At 34.3% G+C, this 19,316-nt stretch overlaps 1 protein-coding gene across 1 annotated transcript in view; it reads left to right on the forward strand.

The window, feature by feature from the left end:
- Window positions 1-6,122: 6,122 nt before the first annotated feature.
- Window positions 6,123-19,316, forward strand: part of LOC123564413 (cytochrome P450 3A25-like) — a 45,615-nt gene continuing 32,421 nt past the window's right edge. The window contains exons 1-6 of the mRNA XM_053537053.1: window positions 6,123-6,312; window positions 11,875-11,971; window positions 12,258-12,310; window positions 16,042-16,138; window positions 17,191-17,307; window positions 17,935-18,017. Coding sequence (XP_053393028.1) covers window positions 6,245-6,312; window positions 11,875-11,971; window positions 12,258-12,310; window positions 16,042-16,138; window positions 17,191-17,307; window positions 17,935-18,017 — 515 coding nt within the window. The 5' untranslated portion in view covers window positions 6,123-6,244. The remainder of the gene's footprint in view (window positions 6,313-11,874; window positions 11,972-12,257; window positions 12,311-16,041; window positions 16,139-17,190; window positions 17,308-17,934; window positions 18,018-19,316) is intronic.

Below are 19,316 nucleotides of genomic sequence, written 5' to 3' on the forward strand. Positions count from 1 at the left end.
TGCCAAACCATTCCAAAAGAACTTGAAATAGTTCGACCAGTGGGAATCACGTGCTAGACGGTAAGTAGGGAAAGGAAAATCTAACAAACAAACAAAAACTTCCATGATGTTGGAGACACCAAATAGAATGCAATATATAGCTTCGAGCAAAACACAGATTTGTATATGTCGCATGTCATTGTCGGACTGACTTTTTTTCCTTTCATAACATATGAAGAATCACGATGAAATTGTGGTTAGGACACGGGCACCAATTTATACTAAGGAAGATCTATAACAGAAAACAAACCTGCGATAATGCTATTCTAGCATAAAAGAGCAAATGTATATTTTGTCAGTAAGCGTACATGTTTTAATAATGCGTTATAGGGCCATGATATGCTTACTTTTCACCAATGATTGAATCTATTATGTTTAATCATCTTAAGCACGAAAGATGTCTCATAGGTCCTTTCTTATTTTCATATTTCAACTTTTACAAGTGTTCATGCCATTTAATCAAATACTATTTAATATCACTTAAAGATAAGGCATTTCACTCAGATAAGCCTACAAGAATATGTAAAAAAATTAAAGGGTGGGACAATCTGACTAAAGTACATCTCCTATTACGCTACGCATAGGATCTGACAACGAGCTATTGATAGCCTCTTTCTGACGACCCTTCCGCTAGCCAATCAAAAGCTAACTTACAACATTCTGCAAGCTTTAAAAAGCCTTTGTTTTTTATATCTACAATTTTTATGTCGAAAGATATCAGATAGCCGGTTAGCTCAGTCGGTAGGGCACTTGCTCTGTAAGCGGGAGGTCCTGGGTTCGAGCCCTGGATTAACTGCAATTTTATCTTACTCTTTGACATTCGAACAAGTTTTCTGATTGGTTCAAACAAAAATAGATTTGCGAAAATAAAAATAGCAATATTGGAAATCCAAAATATACAGAAGACGAATGTGAATGGGTCGTTCTCAGATCTTCGTTTAGAAGATCAAGTACTTTAGTCAGATTGAGGGTGGGACTGATAGCCAACCAGGATGTTTGAAAAGGGATATTTGTGAAGCTATTACAGTTCGCACAGAAATGGTTTGTACAAGTCAATTTAAAGACGATTCTTTTCTAGACTAACCTCTGGTATGCAAGAAAGAAAAATTACTGAATGTACACATTTCAGTTAGAGCAAGATGTTATTAATAACATTCCACAATATTCGCAACATCGAGTTACACATAATAACATTGCATTTACAATGTCAGTTTTAGATAGATAATGTATTCAAAGTATAAATTTAGCTATTGCTGTTTGCAGTTTTAATTGTATTTACTAACTGGTAAAGCAACTAATGCGATCATATGTTACTTTGATGATTCTGTATTTGTACATGTACATATGTTCTATCCAATAAATGATATTTGTTTAACCTCCCACAAAATTCTAGCATTTCCACTGGACAAAAAGGAGGACACGTGGTGGCCTCTATATTTCTGTGAAGGGTCAGAAGATGTTTATGTCGTTTTAGGCTAAAATAAGTGGTCGATAAAACAAATCAAATATAGTGTGTGTGTGTGTGTGTTGTGTGTGTGTGTGTGTGTGGGGGGGGGGGGGGGGTCAGTAGGATAAATATGGGGGCTCGGCTAACGCCTCACCCCCCCCCCCCCCCCCCCTATTTATCATACAGACTCAAGAGTCATTAACAAACTGAATGAGTAATAATGTCATTCATGGTGTTGTATGTGTAAATGTTCCATAGAAAATCATCTGATATTAGTTATTTTGTATACATGTTCACGAATACTGTACTGAAAATGCATTTTGCAATAACTGTCATTTCCAACTTTTCATCTTAATATTTTTTCTGATGTTATATTTTTTAGTATATCCATAGCATTGTTTATATACAGATTCAGCTCTAACTTTTCCTTATTTAGTAGTAATTATGGTAAAATGTCGTAAGAGGATGTCTACGGGCAGTATATATTGAGTTTGTTTATATTCAAAAGCTGTTGTAGAGTTGCAATGTATATAAGTTAATAAAATATAATATTTGGTTAGATCACTTTGATGTATTGTTTGTCAATAAAAGAATGTACTGTCAGAATAAAAAGTTATTTATAAAATTAAAATGAGGTAATGGTCCACTGGGTGTTGAAAGCCAATCTTCAGATGATAAGGCAGAATAATTTACAGATTTGTAATACAGTACACAATGTGTTTCCCATCTAGTGAAAAGGAGAAAGATCGATAATACCGCCAAGACCTTTTCACTAAGTCCATCTACAAAAATTGCGCGACTAGTAGGTTGGACTAGTTTCAAATAGTTGGTTAATACCTCTATGAACTCTGAAACTATGGTGATCGAATTTTAGTATTGTATATTTATCATTATAACATGTAAAGTGATTTATTTTTTGATTGGTAGTGAATTATATTTTGCTGTATAATTACAAATAATTTTGTAGAGAAATGTACATTTCGTTGATCATAAATGTTACGGTTATGAAAATGAATATATATTGATACTGATTATTTATTATTATGCTTTATAAGAACAACTTAATCCGATTTATGAATTGTATTGGTATCTTTTTGAATATGTTTCTTCCTATAACATGTGGAAGCCCACCCGCTTAGCTCAGTAGGTAGGAGCGTTGGTCTACGGATCTCGGGGTCGCGAATTCGATCCTCGGGCGTAGGATAAATATTCTCTGTGACTATTTGATAAACGACATTGTGTCTGAAATCATTAGTCCTCTACCTCTGATTCATGTGGGGAAGTTGGCAGTTACTTGCGGAGAACAGGTTTGTACTGGTACAGAATCCAGGAACACTGGTTAGGTTAACTGCCCGCCGTTACGTGACTGAAATACTGTTGAAAAACGGCGTTAAACCCAAAACAAACAAACAAATATATCATGTGGTAACGCATTGTTACATTGCGCACAAACAGGTGCTAAATAAAGACAAATAAAAAACACAAATCTTATAAAAGACTACAAATTTTGAAATATACTACTCAAACATTACGATAGCCGTGCAATATTCCCTTGAAGTCAAAATATGTGCAGAGATACGAATGATTATTTTTGTATTTCCTTAGACTGACATGGGTGATCTTTTTGTCCTACTTTCGTACATTAAAGACTATTCTTTCCATGACCTTTCCAACTCAACTCATAAATGATATAGGTCTGTAATATAAACGCAAACCGCGGTCCCCCTTTTTATGTAGAGGCATAACATTGGTTGTTTTCCAAGAGTTTGGATAAATATTCTTATGTAGTGATCTGTTTACAGTTCCAAACATTTCGCTTAAAAGGAATTGCAGTCTATGTATATAAACGTGCCAAAGTGGTCGCCTATGTTAGCTGGGAATTTGAACATTCCAGAATCTAAAACTGTAATTCCTTCAGATATTTGACGGTTTATTTAGCCAAAGGCGGTCGGTTAGGAAAATGAAAAGTGTCAGTTATGTAACGTATCTTATGCATTATAACGTATATTATGAAAAATTAACACATTATTTTTACATGTAATCTATAATTTCAGATTAAGAAAATGTTGGTTAATAAACTTTCTAGTGTAGATCTAGACAAAATATAAGCTAATAAGACATGTAAACACAGGTTCTGTTATGGTGCTAAACTTCGTTACGGGACAGCAGCTGGGCAGAGAGTATGAAAACTGAAGAAAAATGATATATAAATAATAATAAAAGTAACATCTGTGAAAAGGTGAATTTCCCCGGTTCGACAGATGTTGAAGCTGAAATAGAGCGTTATGTTACCAACGTATTAAAAAGGTACATATACAGGAAAAATATAACATTATTACATCTTAATATCTGCAGTAATAATAGACAAACTTCTATACACATATGCAGGAAACAAAAATATACATCTAAATATCTACATATAATGGAAACAAACAGATTACACTGGAATTATTTAGAAATACTTTGATTCTTTTTGTAAATTTTCATTGGGGGTCGGTTGTATAGGCTTCCGTTGATTAAATTTGGAAACTTTGTAGCTTCAATTCAATTCAATGTCTATCTTTTACCTTATTGATATGTTATTCACCAAAGCTATGTCTTATTTTGTTTTTAATCAATCTATTTTATAGAAAAAAAAAGACTTGTAGAAACATTTTTCATTGTTAACTATACACATACATCAGGTGACTTACCATTGATTTAGTATATTGCATAATTTTTATCATTTAAACATGAACAAAACTACTGTAAAATTGTAAATTTGAAATGATTATTTTAGGTCTGCGTCCTGCACGCATACAATTGACCGGAGATTCAAAGTAATAAAAGATAAACATCTCGATGACGCATCGTCAAACTTGAAAGCAAATATTACAAACTGATAAATATTTTGCGTACTGGTTTTTGGAATCTGAATCGTTCAGAGACATAATTTAACCAAATAAATCAAAACTGTCACAGCTTTGGTTAAGTTTCAGTTTTTAATAGTGTGTTCTGTCTCGCCGACTGTCAGTGTCACCTAAAATGTTACAGAAATACGACAACCAAAAACAACCGAAGCTGAATTTTGATTCAGCTAAAACAGTGTACCAAAAGTAACAACCTTAATTATATCAACTGATGTTCATACAGCTGGATGAGAGAAAATATAAAGATTTTACGAGCTGTTTGAAAACAGCACACACTTCTAATAGCAAGTTACAAGAAGATGCAGTGGATTATAAAGCAGCATTAGACACGGGCATTTCGAATAGATTCGAAGATGTAAAAGATGAAATATTAAATTTATGTGTTTTAATTAAGCATATGCCGTGTTGTTAAATTGTCACTGTTCACTGTAATGAAGCATTTTCATCTGTTTTCTCAATTTAGTTTGGATCTGCAGTATTTCTTTGGGACTAATAGATTTGTAAGTTTTGAGTCCAAAACATTTATTACTGGATATACCATTTATATATTATGTTGGTTTCAATTAATAGTTCCCAATATCAAATATACAGCAGGCATATAGCGTTCGTATGTTCGTCCCAATTTACTTACAAAGGAACTTCTTACACATTTTATTGGTGTATCAAGTGGAAATGTGCATATTGCTGGGAGTTTCATTTCTGTTTTTTTTTCTGTTTGTCCAAATGGCAGGACCTTCTGAGACAGCGTAATAATGTTTGACTGCCGCTGTCCCATCATGTCCAAAGTTGTTCAGAGTACTTCTGTTGGAACGTTTTCTGGTACATATACGATGCATTTGTTATGATTACATCAATGATAATGACTTTTTGTTGACTTTAAAGCATGAAACTGCCCCGTTAACCTTTTCTGAATGTATATTTAGTGTTTTCTTTCTGCAATTTTAATGCCGTCTAAGGTCAGCTGTGTATTGAAACCTGTGTCGGGGCGTTATATTCAACTCATTAATATATTAGAGCAAGTTTTCCCAACAGTAAATGCAGATGCGGGAAAGACTTAGAGGGATGACAACTATAAAATAGCGGATCATAAAATAAGCGTGCCAAATCAGGCAACTGAATAATATTATTTAGCATTTTCAGGGGACATGTATCATTCAGCATTGATATCACATTTTGTTTTAAAAAATACCTATCAAAATTGACATCAGTTATATTTTCTATTCTGACCCTCGAGACTTCAGAGTAAAAATGTTGTTTGCAATTTTGCACTTCCATTTTGTTTTTATTTTGTTTCTTTTTAATTATTATCAGTTGAACATTTTTTCTGACAATCTCACATGAATTTGATCGTTGTCCAAATACAATATACAGACACTAAATCTCTTACATGTGATACGCCAGATTTATCTGAATAGGGTTAGGGCATTTTGTAACTTTTGCTGCTCTAATACATGTCTACTTAGAACCAATTTGTTTACAACAATTGTTATCTTTACAAACTGATTCCATTATTTCATTATTTCACGCATGATTTTCAATCATGTTGGCCGCCATTTTTTTATACATCTACTGACCATACAGTAAAACTTTTTTTTGCCAGTTGCAGTGATAGACGGTCGGCGGCTCAAATGAAAAGTGAATTTCATTGCTATTTTGTTTTATAAAAAGGTTGAGGCGGCGCTCCCGTAAAACAGAAAATAAAAAATGCTGGCCTGAATCATGTATTGTTATGATAATGTAAATATACTTGACATAGTGAAATATGCACCTGTTTAGTACAAGGTACAGTACACACTAAAATAGTTATACACTGTTTGAAACATACAGATCCTGGACAGCAATCGGAAGGATGGATATATTTGGAGAGTACTGGTTGTCATGGGAACTGATCATTCTTCTGTTTACTCTAGGAGCAATGTGAGTATATTTTAATCTGCAAATTGCTTTAATTAAGGTTCATGTGAAGTGTTTGAGACTACCCCTCGGGTGAATTTTCGCTTCATGTCTTTAGACCTCATAGGCCTTTGTTTTTCATAGATTGTATACCAAACTGTTCAGAAAGAGTAGAAGTGTCTTTCAAGAGAGGTTGTTTTGTTCGGTATAATAATAGCTCTCTTATATCACATGTACTTTGCTTGTCCACATTCTGTTTTGTAAAAAATATCAAACTTCTTTTTCAAAACTATTTTGACATTAGGTCTATACTTATTGTGTGCCTAACATATTTCTTCAGGTATTCCCAGTGTTAAAATTGTTACGATACATGCACATTTCAAAACGTTGCAAAAACTGCAAAACGAAAGTGAAAGTAGAGCTGTCAAAATGACAAAAAAAAAAACTCATATATTTCAGAAAATATGTAAGTTAATTGTATTTCAATACCGGGAGTACCTGGATAAATATGTTACAGACACAAACAAAACATATTTAAAGAAAAAATACTTCTGAAAAAGAAGTTTGATATTTTCTACAAAATAGAACTGTGACGATCGGAGTACATGTAATTTTACACAAAATACTTATTCTTAAAGTAGCTTACCTTTGTATAATGTATTCCCTACTTCCTTTAAACAATTCAGTATATTTATAATAAATAGTAACGGTCTTTGAGGAATACATTTCCAAAATCAAAATTCAGGGGTGGTCTCCAAACACTTTTGATGAACCTTAATAGTTAATTATCAAATCTAGTTATGTTAGTTTTAGCATGTTTCATACTTGTATGTATAATATTTTATCATACCTGTCGAGTAAAAAAATAGAACATTACATTAGTTTACAAACTTAATAAGAGTGTGTAGCTACGTACACATATGGTGCAGACATTTATTAAAGGCACTCGCTACAGTTTTTCCGGACGGGTCGATATTTACCCCAACACCGTGCCAGTTTGGTTGTGTTTCTAATCGATGTAGCTCACTGCAGACTTGGTGCGGTCTTCTGCGCATGCCCGGAAGTGATTATCTAATGTCGCGTACGGCAGAAATTCGCAAATTAATGTATGTTCGCAGGCATTTTATGTACAAAATATATAATACACTGACTAAAGGTTAGGATAAGTATCACCATGGTTACAAAATATATACATTTAAAGTACTTTTAGTTCAAATTGCTTCAGTCCGACATATACTGGAGTCTGTTATTTATACCAGCGCTCAAACTCTGCATTGAGTCACAGCTGTTTCTAATCCCGTACCGTACCCGTACCGTACATTCGTAAACTATAGGTTTTGTTAAAAAAAGGGCGGAAACCTTCATCGTTCTATGCCATCAAAATGCTTCAGAAACACCTTAAAATCCGCTTATTAAGAAATCTGCCGTTTGATAATTTTATATATATATATTTCTAAGTCATTTGCTCAAACACTGAAAGAGTATTTCGTACCAACCTGCGTTGTATAAATGCCCGCCATACCCCACCTCGTTGTAATTTGATTTAAGCGAAATCTAATATGGTGACCTATCAATTTTCTTTTTGTTTTAGATTAGGTAGACATAACCAAAGGTGTGTGCAGAGTTTGATTAAATTCTATTATGTGAAACCCGATAAAATAGCAGAAGTACCAACTTAAAACTGACAAAAATATGCAAAAATAGCCCTTGGGTCTGCTGAACAAGTATTCCTTTCTTTACAAAGTCATGTTCTTTTGATTTCTCTGAGTATGTTTCAAATAGATATATTGTTTTCCGTTATAAAAATGCTTAGATATTCAAATTTATGCTGATTATTTTACTTTACTGAAAGATATTTTAGGATTACAGAAAATTTGAAAAATGTTTAAAATAGCACCATATCTAGGGGCAAATTAAATTGAAACAAAGCTGGTGACCTAGTATTTTTATTTCATTTTTCAATACATCATAACATGATCTTTTAATACAAAACATTTCATCAAAATCTATTATTGAGAAAAAAATTACGAAACTGTAGCGAGCGTCCTTAAATATGGCCTTGAGTTAGCCGTACATATATGTTAGCATTCTTTCATTAATGGTGCTTTTTCTTATTCCAAAATGGTGGAAGTAGAATCTACATACATAAAAGATATACAATGCGCATCTTTTATTAAAATATTTCATTTTCAGATTTTCATTTCAAATGTAGAAAACCCATCAAAGTTTATCACATCCATGCATTTAAAGTAATTGCGTAATGCAGTAACGTTCGTTCAGTAAAAATCTTTCTGGTTCTTATTTATTAATTCTTCGGTTTAGTTATACACGTATTAAGTGTAGACTACTTTAGGCCACACCAAATTGAAGTTGTTTATCGGATTTTTTAAGTAAATATAACGGATTTTGACTGGCTGAGGCCTTATTATTTGTAAATGAATTTGAATACTATCTAAACTTGTAGAATGAAGTAGTATGGTTTGTAAGTAGAAAAGGGAAGAAACGGCACAGTTTACATATTTCTTTTTTTTCTCAAAGCAGAAATTCACAACTTGCGGAAGTGGTTAAAGTAATTAAATTCCTCTGTTTCTTTGAAGATATGTTTTAAATAGTACCATGATTTGCTTAATATTTTACCTTCACTTTGGAAATGTGGAGACAAATCATGTTAAAACAATGCAACCCACCACTTCTTAGTGTGTCCTGAAAGGTGGTTAGTAAGATTTTAGTTAAGTAAACTTTAACAACTGATAATTAACACTTGTGTTCACTGAGCGCTTAATACATGAAGTTGATTTTCCTATCAAGACAGAGTTTAGCATGAAATTGATTGTCAGAATAATTTGTATGTTTGATATATTGATAATGTTACACATAAGCACAGATAGATAGTGCTTGACTCCCTTTTTCATGCTATAATTGCTATAATGATTGTTGAATTGCTGTTAATAAAAGGATTTGGGACATTTGTGGCTTATTTGGGTTCATTATGTTGATAGCTGGATCCCAGCATCACACATTATGCCATAAACAATAGTTAAAGGGAAACAGATATTTGTTAGAGCAAGTACTCGTTGTAAAATACCATGTATAAATTTAGACCAATCAGAAACAAGTTCTATAAATAGCACCAATCAAAGCTCACGTCTGCTAACAGCGGCTTGCAGCACTTACCGCCCTTTTAAGGGCGCCTTTGAGCAACCATGTCTCTTTACGGGTCTCTGTCGTTTAGATCTCATTGGCCGTGACAGTGATTCACTTTTGGCATCAAAATTATTTTTCTTTGGCATATACTCTACGGAAATTGCGTAGAGGTAAATTTTCACCACTTTGGCTTCAAAAATTTATTTTTAACGGCATGCCTGGTGACGTGCCGTGGATCTATACTCTACATAGCTAAAATGCTATACTGTGCCCAAAAGGTCGGATGGTCCCTGATTAAACATAAATAACTAACTATCTGACTCACGTCTGCTAAGGTATAAATAGGTGGATGGATGACGGAGAGATCATTCGGTATCCAGCTATAGAAGAAGACACATCGAGGATTCAACTAATTATTTGTCCCAGTACCTTGATAAGGAAGTTATTGTAACTACCCTGTCAGGGCGGATAAATTGTCAAAAATAAGACGTTTGAAGTTCATAGACTAAAGAAAGGTTGCAGAATTTCAACAAGGTTTCGAGCTATAGGGCCAGCGCATAGGGATTTTACCTTAACGGTTGTTGAATGCTAAAGGCGATTGCAAATATAGACTGAGCATCGAAAAGCTGAGACAAAGAGTTTGGTAATCTACTGAGATAGTACTAGTAGGAGAGTTCCAGCTTATAGACGGTTCAGCGTTATTGGCGAAGTACAGTCAAGGCATTGGGAATATACGTATAAATTATGGTAGTTAAATGCTACATGTGATAGCATATAGGCGCTGAGCATCCAGGAGTCAGAGCAGTCATATAGAGCTGCAACTTAAGAGGACAGAGGCCGAGCATCTATGCGATAGGATTCGTATGTTTTTGATTCAAAGACATTGTTTGACGGGAACTTCAACAAAAAGACCAGTCAAGTATAATCTCCAGCCTATAGGAGTTTGAGCTAATTATTATAAATTGAAGATTGTTAGTTTGAAACATTTAGTGATTTGCCTGATCCCTGAAATTATCTAGTTCATAATTAAAAATCAGTTACGAATCATTGGTACACGAATCAGTTAGGCAAGGTAGGCAGAGGAAAATTTATGTATGAGATATTTGGTCTCAACAGCTATACGTTTTAACAAAGGACATTCTACATCGTTTGTCAGCTAGTCTAAGACATAGTCACCTTAGCGATTGGACCCATTTGATTGTTCAAGATACTAAAGGCATAGGCACTTCCCTGGGTCATACAACGCGTATCCTGACATTGATAGACATACTTTGCCAAAGTAATTATATGAATTTTAGAGCTGTTGTATTGTATTTGTCAAAGATTTTCATAAGCAATTTCATATTTACATGAAATTTGTAAAATCATTATTCTCTTTCTTTGTCACAATCAAAATAGATTTGAAACAAATGAATTTGGAAGCCATGTGCTGATTTTTGAACTTGCTTTTTGGTTCAGATACTTGAAATATTCCAAAATTTATCGAATGCAAGTGTAAAGCTAGAAATGACATTAAAATCATAAGAAATAGTCTGTTTTTATATACTTTTATATTAAAGTGGGAATATTTACATTCGCCCTATTCTTTTCCATTGAAAATTATGACGTTCATTTCGTATGAACAGCAAAAGGAAAAGCGCGAAAGTTACGTAAACGTTTTTTGACGACGTCCGCGTATAGTCAGGGAGAACGTTCCTTAGATGAGTTCGCCGTTGTTCCGTCTGGTTAACAGAATGGCTGGGAAGCTGATTTTAATGTCAAATGTAACAAAATGTGTGCAGTTTATAATACAATCTTGTTTACAAATAGAAAGGAAATATAATGTAATTATGAGAAATGAATTTTTTTTTCGGTGCTCATGCGCAACGAACGATAGAGTGGATCGGCAAATTAAATAATTAAATTGCCGCTCCTATTCTGTCGTTCATTTCGCATGGACACCGAAAAAAAACATTTCATTTCTTAATTATTATAAAAATCATAAAAACACAGAAAAGATATGAGCCGTGCAATGAGAAAACCAACATAGTGGCTTTGCGACCAGCATGGATCCAGACCAGCCTGCGCTTCCGCGCAGTCTTGTCAGGAGCCAAGCTGTTCGCTTTCAAAGCCTATTGCAATTAGAAAAACCGTTAGCGAACAGCATGGATCCTGATCAGACTGCGCGAATGTCTGGTCAGGATCCATGCTGGTCGCAAAGCCACTATGTTGGTTTTCTCTTGGCACGGCTCAATTATATTTTAATAGGGATTGAGCTCTATGTGATAGGCATTTTCGTTCCCAAAATAAATCTTTAACAGAATACATGAGAAATTTAAAACATCATAAGAAGTTGCTTGAATATGAAATATGATTGAGCATCTTAAATGCATATATGATCACATAGAAAAACAACCTGTTCTTCAGTTGTATTTTGCTGTAAATTTTTCTGTTATTTTTCAGATTTTTGTATCGACATTTTACGATACTGAAACGTTTAGGTATCCCAGGACCAACGCCACTGCCTTTCTTTGGAAATCTGCTGGAACAAATCTTCAAAGTATGATTTTTTCCCTATAGAAAATGTGCAGTCGATATGTGGGCAAGAAACTGCGTAAAATCATGTCAAACTTACTATCATTAGTTTTTAATTTAACAATCTTATTCCAACTAAGAATGATGTCAAAGAGATACCTTTTAAACTTCTTTAAATTGATCCTAAATATCTATAATGTTTTTGTGTTTCTTTAACTGACCTGTTTATTTTAATGAGACATATTGACAATTAAACTGTTTTTGTCAGAAACTGCAGGGCCCAATATACACTGTAGACTGTATGTTTGCAGGGTATAAACAAGACAGATGAAGAATGGCTGCAGAAATATGGTAAAGTTTGTGGGTAAGTCTGTTGCAGACGCTTGATTCCTGCATCAATTGTAATCTTGTAAAGTGTGACCCTGCTAAAGATTAGTCGCCATAACATAGCAAGACCTTGCTTAGAACAGTCATGTGTATATAGCATGACAATGCTTAGAATAGTCATAAGTTTATAGGCCGTCCTAGCTTACAACACTCATATGTATATAGCATGACCATGTATATAGCGTTACCTTAGAACAGACACATGCATGTTGTATGCAACAGCTTAGAATTGTCACATGTATACATCGTTACCTTAGAATAGACACACGCATGTTGTATGCAACAGCTTAGAATTGTCACATGTATGTAGCGTTATCTTAGAATAGACACACGCATGTTATATGCAACAGCTTAGAATGGTCACATGTATACATCGTGACCTTAGAATAGATACACGCATGTTGTATGCAACAGCTTAGAATTGTCACATGTATACATCGTTACCTTAGAATAGACACACGCATGTTGTATGCAACAGCTTAGAATTGTCACATGTATGTAGCGTGACCTTAGAATAGACACACGCATGTTGTATGCAACAGCTTAGAATTGTCACATGTATACAGCGTTACCTTAGAATAGACACACGCATGTTATATGCAACAGCTTAGAATGGTCACATGTATACAGCGTGACCTTAGAATAGACACACGCATGTTGTATGCAACAGCTTATAATGGTCACATGTATATAATTTGAACATGTTTAGGATGGTCTAGGATGGTCATATATTTATACAGCGTGACACTACTATATATAGCGTGACCCTGATTCTATTTTCTTAAAGTTTGTATAGCGTGACCCCGCTTAGAATTGTCTAGTGTACATTACATGACCCTGCTTAGAATAGTCGGACTTGAGTCGCTGTTGAGAGTCTATGACACATGATGTATAAAATCATACCAAAGCATTTGTTTACTGCTACTTCACTCACACTGAAAGTTAGCTATTTTCAGTTCATATACTTTTATGATATTGACGTTTTAATGGAAATGTTTACATAAGCGGTTCCAAATAAATACTGACTATGATAGAAATAACAAGTTCTTAATGCATATACTCTATGCAGAACAACGCTATAGCTGCTTAAACCAAAGAAAGGTGCCAAAACCGAAGAAAAGTAAAACGGAAACAATAGACAAGTCGCAACATGAGTGTAGCATTAGTGCTGTATTTACGCAAGCCAAGAAAAGACATTATTACGCTTACAGGACTCCTCAGGACTCCGGTGTCTTTGCCATTTCATTTGAATTCAATCTGAGTCTTGTTGTAGCTGTTTCAATGACCGCATGGGTCATATGTATTACAAGTTAATTAAGTATGTATAGCATGAAGAATGTTTTGGCACAAATATCCTTGATGGAAACCTGACTCATATAATGTGGAAACATTGTGTGTACACGACCACTCCAGATGACATTGTCAACTGTTAATTATCTTATAAAATTTACTCGTAAATGTTTTGAGTTAGGACATGTATTTGTAAGAAATATATGTAGCAAGTTCCGTGAAGCAAAAATCCTAAGCATTCATTGTGAAACAACAATACTTTATTTCACTTACAATGCCTATGTTTCATAAGAACTAACGAGGCTCCGATGTCCATGCTCCGAGGTACTGGGCACGGTATCCATTATGGACTGACATCGTGTGATAAGGCTATGTTCTCCCTAGGTGGAACAAACGGATCATAGGAGGTTTTTATATCAGAAAAGGTGACAATGATCGTGAGATGCGGAATATTATTAAGCTTGATTCATATGCTGCGAGCTGGTATATCGTTTCAAGGCAATACTAACTATTAAGATTCGAATTTGTCTCAGCAAATGAACCAATCTCTAAATGGTATACAGAAAAAGTTTTAATACATTGGTTTGACCATTTGTGGACACAAATGTTTATAGTTTGTTTCCTGAAAATTTCATTCAATAATGATATTTCACTTATACATTGCATCTACCCATACATCTAAACAAACATTTGACAATCTTACAAATTCAGTTTGATAACTCCCGAGGGAAGGAATCCATAGTGTTTGTACGAGTCCACAATAGGCAGTAATATATGGGCAATCCTGAATACACTACTGCAAAGCGCACACTATGAAAAATCTACAATGGCTTAAACTTGATCTCAAGGACAAATGGAAGAAATTGGACTAATAAACTATTTATACAAATTCTACGTCTTGGTCCATTGCTGAATGTTTTCCTATTGTAACGGATATTTGTTGCAATGAGTTATACATATTTTTGTAACGTGTTCAAATATAACACCTCTCGTAATACTGAGCATAATTTTAGATAACTTACAACATTTTTGGTATGTGGTAACAAAAACATAAACTTTGATACGAAAATAAGCTTACAATTGAAAATTTTGATTGACATCGCCTTAAAGATTTTTTTTCATACGAATTTTGGTCTTTAGAAGTGTCTAAGCAATGGTACTCGAGCGAGCGACTTTGGGACATTTTTGTTTCATTTGTTTGTGTATTGAAATGTATGTGAATACAGTTTTGATCTTTGTATTAGGTTTAGCAGTGATTTTATGTGTATGTCAAAAAGCTGAGTATAGTGGCCCGGTTCAGTTACTACAATAAACTGGTAAAACTGCAGTCTGATTTGTAGAAGAAATCTTTAAAAAAAGAAGAGTGACATCTTCACAAGTTTTTCAGATATCTAGGAAAGAGTGATGCAGTTATAGAGATGTCATTTACATGGGTGGACGGATAGCTCAGTGGTTTGCACACTGGCCTTCCAATCCTGAGGTCGGGGTTCGATCCCCGGCAGCTACTCGGGAATGTTCAGAAACGCTTTTCAGTGTTTCCCACCCAGTTAGAGGTGTACTGGTCAGGAACCCAGGCAATCCTTGCGTGTATCAGTGCTATACACTGGGCACGTTAAAGAACCAGGCTGTCTATTCGCAACGAGCTAGGCTAAGTTAGCCGGATAAGCCTGTATCTGATTTCTGATCTCTCTGTGGGGGCTTTGTCTCACTCTGTCCCTCTGGTCAGATCGCTCTGTCTCTGTACTAGTAGAGGATGATTTCGCGCCCTGTGTGGCTGCAGTTGCTGTAAAGCGCCTTTGAACGTGTTTATCATGAAAAGGGCGCTATATAAATCTGGTATAATAATAATAATAATAATAATTTACATCTGTATGACTACAGAAGTAGATCTGAAACATTGCAGTTGTAATTTAGCTACAAAAACGGATAATTGTAGCTTAGAACTGTTTGACTATATAAACAGATTTGAAACATTGTATTTGTAATTTAGCTATAGAAATGGATAATTGTAGCTTATAACTGTTTGCCAGTATAAACAGATCTGAAACACTGCAGTTGTAATTTAGACCTGTTTGGCTACATCTGAAACATCAAAATTATAATAATTTGACTACAGAAATGAATATCTGTAAGTTAGAACGATTAGACTACAGAAACAGATCTGAAACAAAGTGGTAGTAATTAAGGCCTGTTTGACTACAAAAACTGATCTGAAACTTCGCAATTGTAGTTTGGCTAAACTAATGGATAATAGTAGTTTAGAAATGTTTGACTACAGAAACATATCTGTTATGTCGACCTGTTTGGCTATTGAAACAGATCTGATACATCCCATTTGCACATATTTCTTTAATTAGTTTTTGCTCTGTTTTTCAAAAAAACACACACAAAAAAAAACAACTTTTTATTTGATTTCAGTTTCTACAGTGGCTACCAACCAAGCATTGTGATAACAGACCCAGAAATATTGAAGGTTGTACTTATCAAAGACTTCCAGAACTTCATGGATAGATCTGTTGGTACCATTCTGTTATATTTAGCTTAACGTCCAACAGTTCGGGTAATTTTATATTTTAAGGAGCAGATTGAAACCAACAAATTTCATGATAAGGATGTCATGAAATCGATTCATTTTAAATGAACATATGTCAAATAAAATAAAATAACACTTTGAACACTTCTGTGGTACAAATGAAGTCATTTTAAAATTTGCTATTATTCATATTTTGCATTAATTTACTAATATTAAATTATTTAATGAGAAAGCTCGGTCATGTAGGATATTTAAGGTTCTTTCATTACTTTCTGTGTTTTGAAATCATTGCAAAAATCAACTTCAAAATGTGGTTTTACAAAAACAATTACTCCAGTCTTCTATTATTTTCTCTTTTTTTCAATGCCAGATATTCATTAAATAGTAATTAAAGATTTTCAAAAGTTTCAAAAGAGAGTTAAAACTTTATCGGCTTCTCCCTGTGAAGGATAGGAGCGTATTGTTTTACTTTTGTCTGTACAAATGATTTGGTTTCTGAATAAAACTAAATAACTCTTTGACCTTTGGTTGTTAAAGTTCATTGGATAATTGTCTGTAATCTCCTAGTGTTTAAAATGTTTTTAGGTCAAAGATGACGATCACAGTGACTGACCTATAGACTAAACAATGTTTCTGATAATAAATAGAGTGAACTTTTGTTTACACGGCCAAATTTCATGGAACAGTTGTTTGTGGTCGCTAGATGTCTCTCAGAAGTTCCAAGATTAACATCACATTGTTTTGGTCGAATGTCAAGGTCACTGTGATCTCACGACTGAAAATGGTTTTATGAACTCTAATGCGCCTATAACCATCAAACGTCAAAGAATGATTGTTAATTGTTAGTCATGTCAAACTCACAGTACACTTGAGGCTGAAAATTACAAAATTAAATTGTTTAAGGCTTTCTTGGGAGCAAAGTTACAATTTTAAAAAATGTCTTGCAGTTTGGTGAATTTGACATTACAATTGCAATAAGTCCATCATTCATTTGTTTTTATATTTTCCAATGCACCCAATAATTTTCCTTCCAGCAAATTAGTAACCACCCAAAGTTACTGTTGAATACACTTTTCTTCATGAGGGGACGAACCTGGAAGAGAACCAGAAATATCATAACACCTACCTTCAGTGCAGGAAAACTGAAAAATGTAAGAATATGTTTATATGTTAACAAACAATCGAGTTAACATTTTTACCTGAAAAGGAATGAATGACTAGTAGAATAATTTTATACTGATGTAAATTGTTATAGTTATAGATAACTTGACCTAAAGCATCATTGCTATGGTATCTGTTGCTATGGTAATGCTTTATTTGTGTTGTATTTTTCATAATAAACAAAATGAAGAAAAACAGCTTAAATCAGATTTCATATTTTCTGTTGGAATTTGAGGATTGTTACAATAAAATATGCATGCCTGTTGTGCTACAATTGTTGTATATCTGTTGGTGTGCAACAGATGTTGTAAGTAATTATATGAATGTCTGTTGTGCTACTGATATTGTGAGACATTATGCATATATCTGTTGTACTACAGATGTTGCGAACATTGCGTGCATGAATGTTTTGCTAAGCATTTTGTGAAAAAATATGCGCATGTCAGTAAGTAAGTAATAAGAAATTTGTTACGCCGCTCATTATGAAAAATTATGTTAATTTCTATAGGACTGTGGATGTTGTGAAAATATGTATACATATTTTGTTATATGGACTGGATGACACAAGTTTACATGAAGATATAAATTTACAAATATGATATAATATTTTATGTCAGCTAATCCCAATCATCAACGGATGTGCAGAAACATTGGTTAGTAATCTGAATGAAAAAGTCGGACAAGATGTAGCTATCAGAAAGTAAGGATAACTTTTATTCTTTTTTGCGCATGGTGTCGAGTACCTGGGATGCTTATGATATTTGAACTTCCAACACTCTTTCTAGTGTACTCCACTCCTCCTACAGTCTCCATCAAATTTCATCTAAACCTGGCTCGCGTCATCAACATGAAGTGGGCATGCGCATATTGTCAGGGCTTTTACTCGTATGTCTTGTTATCCCCCGACGAAAGTCGGAGGGATATAGTTTTTGCGTTGTCCGTTCGTCCGTCCGTCCGTCTTTCCGTTCGTCCGGAGCCATATCTAGGAAATGGTTGGGAATATTTATATAAAACTTCATATACATGTTCACCACTATGAGTTTTTGCGGCCCCACAAGTTTCAGTCAGATTGCTCTAGAAACACCAGAGTTATGGCCCTTAGAAGTTTCTTTTCCCTGAACATTTACTATTAACATGTGAAGTTGTTCACCCACACCTGGTCATCCACTTGCCTTGGTCACACCCCTCCCCCTCCCAACCCCCCTCCTCCCCTAAAAAAATGGTTTTTTTATGCCTTATTTTAGATTTTTATCAAACCTTCCATGAATATTTATCAACATGCAAGTTGTACCATTCCCCCACCTCACATTTCAGTTGACTGCATTTAATTTTAAAAGCTAAGCTTATTACAGTAAGCATATCCCATTCAAAATAAATTCTTTAGTCAGGATCAAAGTATCATACACTTATTATGTACTCTTTAATTAAACATTTGTTTTCTGTTAAATTGATTTTGACTAATGAAATTATTTGCTTCTTATTAACATCCTTAACTTTTTGCCGGATATATTTGTTTGCCATTCCTCATCACAAACCCTTTCGGCGGGGGATACCAATTCATCGAATTTGCTTGTTGTTATTTGTTTTCTACCAGTTTTGAGGACTATAAGATTGCACTTCCCGTCATTCCGTCCATCAGTCAGGGTGTAATGATATTGCTTGGTACAAATGCGCATAATAATAAGCCAATGTTTCATGCGAAAACTTAAACGTCAAGGTTACACTTGGGTGTCTCATGTCAACAGAAATGTTTTCGTGCCCACGCAGTTATCAAGCTTCCATCAAGGGGTTGCACTTGAAGATCAAAGGTTTACAGTATCTGTTTTGTGTTTGCTTCATAACTAAGCAATACATAATAGGATTTTAATATTTCATGGCACAAATGTTCCACATGATGAATGTATTTGTAACATCCAGACCCCTAGCCTGAATGGGTAGGGTCACATTGGAGGTCAAAATTCAGCAGGGCTTGTTTTTTGTCCTCTCCATAACTTGTCCA

Source organism: Mercenaria mercenaria, chromosome 2 (genome assembly GCF_021730395.1).
Source record: "Mercenaria mercenaria strain notata chromosome 2, MADL_Memer_1, whole genome shotgun sequence".
In the NCBI taxonomy this organism is placed as follows: domain Eukaryota; kingdom Metazoa; phylum Mollusca; class Bivalvia; order Venerida; family Veneridae; genus Mercenaria; species Mercenaria mercenaria.